The 3,749-nt window shown below is 39.3% G+C and overlaps 1 protein-coding gene across 1 annotated transcript; it reads left to right on the top strand.

Moving 5' to 3' along the window:
- Positions 1-356: 356 nt before the first annotated feature.
- On the top strand, positions 357-2,707 carry LOC109569176 (olfactory receptor 5AN1-like). Its single transcript, XM_070803218.1, has one exon. The coding sequence runs from the start codon at positions 454-456 to the stop codon at positions 1,390-1,392; it is 939 nt and encodes a 312-aa protein (XP_070659319.1). The 5' UTR covers positions 357-453; the 3' UTR covers positions 1,393-2,707.
- The last annotated feature ends 1,042 nt before the right edge of the window (positions 2,708-3,749 follow it).

Raw genomic sequence — 3,749 nt, 5'->3', positions numbered from 1 at the left:
GCATTTATGCTTTGTTATTATAAAGCAGCAGTTATACATTGAATTATCAGAGGTCTCTTAAAAACCCGGTATTTTAATCAATGATCTCTTATTTATATATAGCAATCACAGAATTTCTGTTGCTTTATTTCAAAGTTTTTTTATTTGCATTTTATAAAATTAATCTATTTAAATTGGAGGCTAAATACTTTACAATATTGTAGTGGCTTTTCAGCTATTTAAATATGTCTTTTAATGTTCATGAGATCTACCTCATGAGATAATTGAGAACCTGAAACACCGAGACGTTACTTCTGGACAAGATGAAAGGCTGACCTCTTTCCAAGGACAGTAAAGCATTTCCCCTTTTCCAGGGATCAAAGGGGGGAAATATGAGATTTGTGATACTACCATCTCACCCGACTCAGCAATGCATCCTCTCTTCTCTCTTCGAATTTTAAGAGCATCAAACCAATGATTAGAAGAGAAAATATCACAGAGATCACTCATTTTATCCTGTTGGGATTCTCAGATTTTCCCAGAATCATAGTAGTGCTCTTTGTCGTGTTCCTGGTGATATACATTTTGACCCTGACTTGGAACCTGTCGCTTCTCATCTTAATAAGAATGGACTCCCACCTCCACACCCCCATGTACTTCTTTCTCAGTAACCTGTCCTTCATAGACATCTGCTACGTGACCTCCACAGCCCCCAAGATGCTCCACGACTTCTTCCAGGAGCAGCAAACTATCACCTATGCAGATTGTGTTATTCAGAATTTCGTATTCTCCACCATGGGGCTGAGTGAGTCTTGCCTCATGACCACCATGGCTTATGACCGATATGCCGCCATTTGTAACCCACTCCTCTATTCGTCAGACATGTCGCCCGCTCTCTGTGGTCGGATGGTGCTGGGATCTTACTTGGCTGGACTCTCTGCTTCTGTATTCCAATTGTGTTTCATACTCCAGCTGCACTTCTGTGGGCCTAATGTCATCAACCACTTCTTCTGTGACATGCCACAGCTGTTAGTTCTATCCTGCACTGACACTTTCTTTTTACATCTCTTAACTGTTATATTAACAATGATCTTTGGGATAGTAAATGTTTCAGTTATCATGATATCCTATGTCTACATTGTCATCTCCATTATGAAGATCACGACAGCAAGCGGCAGGTCCAAGGCTTTCAGTACCTGTGCTTCCCACCTGACAGCAGTCACTCTCTTCTATACCTCAAGTATCTTTGTCTATTTAAGTTCCAGCTCTGGTGGTTCCTCCAGCTTTGACAGATTTGCATCAGTCTTCTATACGGTGGTGATTCCCATGTTGAATCCTTTGATTTACAGTCTGAGGAACAAAGAAATCAAAGATGCCTTGAAGAGGTTGCAAAAGAAGAGATGGTGTTGCTGAGGCCACAGACTGAGATTTCTGATGGATTTGTCTTGTTAGAATGACCTACTTTAACCCTCAATAATATTTATATGAATGGACTACAGCAAAGTTCATTCTGCCTTTGACAAAGCAGACTTAATTTGACCCAGATAATATGCCAAAATGGACCAACAACTGAATCAAACTACACAGACACAGTATCTTTAAGTCCTAGAGACCCATTGTTTTATCCTCCATGTGGAGTGGCCTCATTGTTTATTAATCTATTAACAATTATTCATGAAACATCAAGGTTTAGAACCTGTTGCTTCTTTTCTACTTCTGAGATGGAACAGAGTTCCATCTAACCCTAGAGGAGAGACACCTGGCTGAAGCCCCAGGAGCGGGTAAACCTTGTCCCCCAAATATTCTGACGCAGCACAATCCAGACGTGGTGGTCATCGACGTCCATTCTGTGTTTCTGGCCGGAATGAGAACGAACACACAGAGAGGGTGTGTCTTTAGACAGAAACAAGGTATACAGTTGGCCTAGTTGTGCCTTCCCGGAAGACTTGTCCGATACAACTAAGGTTTGAGTAATACCTCTTTCAGTGCTTTTTATCTGATAAGTTGTTGATCAGATTCTAGTTCTACAGTTGTAGTCTAAATAGGAGGACATGATTTGAACAATAAAGAGAGGTGGAATGAAGTGTGCGGCCCCTTCAGGGCTGTTAACTTATGATTCTGATGATGTAACATTTTGCTTCTAGCGTCCAGTGGGAATTTCTGATGGGGATGATGTTCAAAATCCATGTCACAGTCAGTAGCAATTTCTGACATTATGGAAGTCAAGCCCCTCTTTCCCTCCCTCAGTAGGTCTGGAAAATTTACCCCTGGTTGACATAGCTAGTGGGATCATCCGGTCAAAACAATTCCTGCTATTTCAAGCATCCGAACATATTTGAGGTGATGAGAATTGTGTGAGAATTCATGGCAATAATAAAGTCACCAAATATTCAATGTTGCAGAGTAAGAGCCAATATGGAAAAACCAATATACATTCCTTTCTATTATCTGTGCAACATGTCACATCTGAGACCTTTATGGTTGTATGCAGGCAATATAATCACCAAGATGGAATGGCTAGAAGTACTTTAATGCTGATATTTTCCTGCAAACCTCAAACCTCAAGGGGCAAGAAAGGAAATAGTTTGTGGGATAAGCAGGGTTATCAGCTGTAGCCAATTTTTGTCTTCAGAAGCAGGATGTACATTTGTGGTCCCATGGTCTGGTTAAAAAGAAAAACAAGGTGCTATCCTGACTGTTGACTTTCCAGATCTCCCAGACTTGAACCAACTACTTAAATTGTATCATTAATTTATATTTTATCCTTAGAGAGTCATTGGATTCTTTTCTTGTTGTTGTTGTTTTGTTTATATTTATTTATTTTAACTGGAGGCTAATTATTTTACAATATTGTAGTGGTTTTGCCATACGTTGACTTGAATCAGCCATGGGTGTACATGTGTCCCCTCCCTGAACCCCCCTCCACCCTCCCCTTCCCATCCCATCTCTCAGGATCATCCCAGTGCACCAGCCCTGAGCATCTTCTTTCATGCATCAAACCTGGACTGACAATCTGTTTCACATAGTCATTGGATTCTTAATGCTGTGTTAGGGTGTCAACGCCGATGGTCCCATGAATTATCGTACTTAATTAACAACTGAAAGTGAAGAAGTATTTGAAGCCCTTGTACAATTTTCCATTAGTTCACACATGAATATGACTGAGAGAAGGGGAACTGTTGAACTTTTGCTAGAGTATAATTAGGGCTACCCCATGCCAAAGAAATGGTGCAATATTTAAATAAATATTATATTTATTTATTATTTATTAAATATTTATTAAATAAATAAATAAATAAATAAAGGATATGTGCCCACTTCACCTCCACCTATGTTTTCTTAAGCATTGCTCTTTAAAAATGTGTAAGATTGTATGCAAAATCTGTGTCTATTAGTCTCTGAAGTCTTCAGTAGAAGAGAGACATCTGCTACATGTTGACAATACAGTGTTGATTATAGTCACTATGCTGTGCCTTAGACCTCCAGAACTTATTCATCCTCCAATTGCAAGTCTGTGCCCTCTAAATTCACCTCTTCAGTTCCTCTGCTCCTATTGAAGCTGAACATTTTTCCGTTGTTTGTATGCCCCTTGTCTTCATCATCAAATCATCTGTTGATGGACACTTAGCTTGTTTCCATATTTTGGCTTTGTGATTAATGTGGCAATAAATATGGAAGCACATATTTTTTGATATCCTATTTTTATTTCCATTGGATATATACCCATAAGTGGGATTGCTGGATCATATGGTAGATCTATTCTTAATTTT

The sequence above is a fragment of the Bos indicus genome, chromosome 15 (assembly GCF_029378745.1).
Source record: "Bos indicus isolate NIAB-ARS_2022 breed Sahiwal x Tharparkar chromosome 15, NIAB-ARS_B.indTharparkar_mat_pri_1.0, whole genome shotgun sequence".
In the NCBI taxonomy this organism is placed as follows: Eukaryota; Metazoa; Chordata; class Mammalia; order Artiodactyla; family Bovidae; genus Bos; species Bos indicus.
This window is presented reverse-complemented; position numbering and strand designations above follow the sequence as displayed.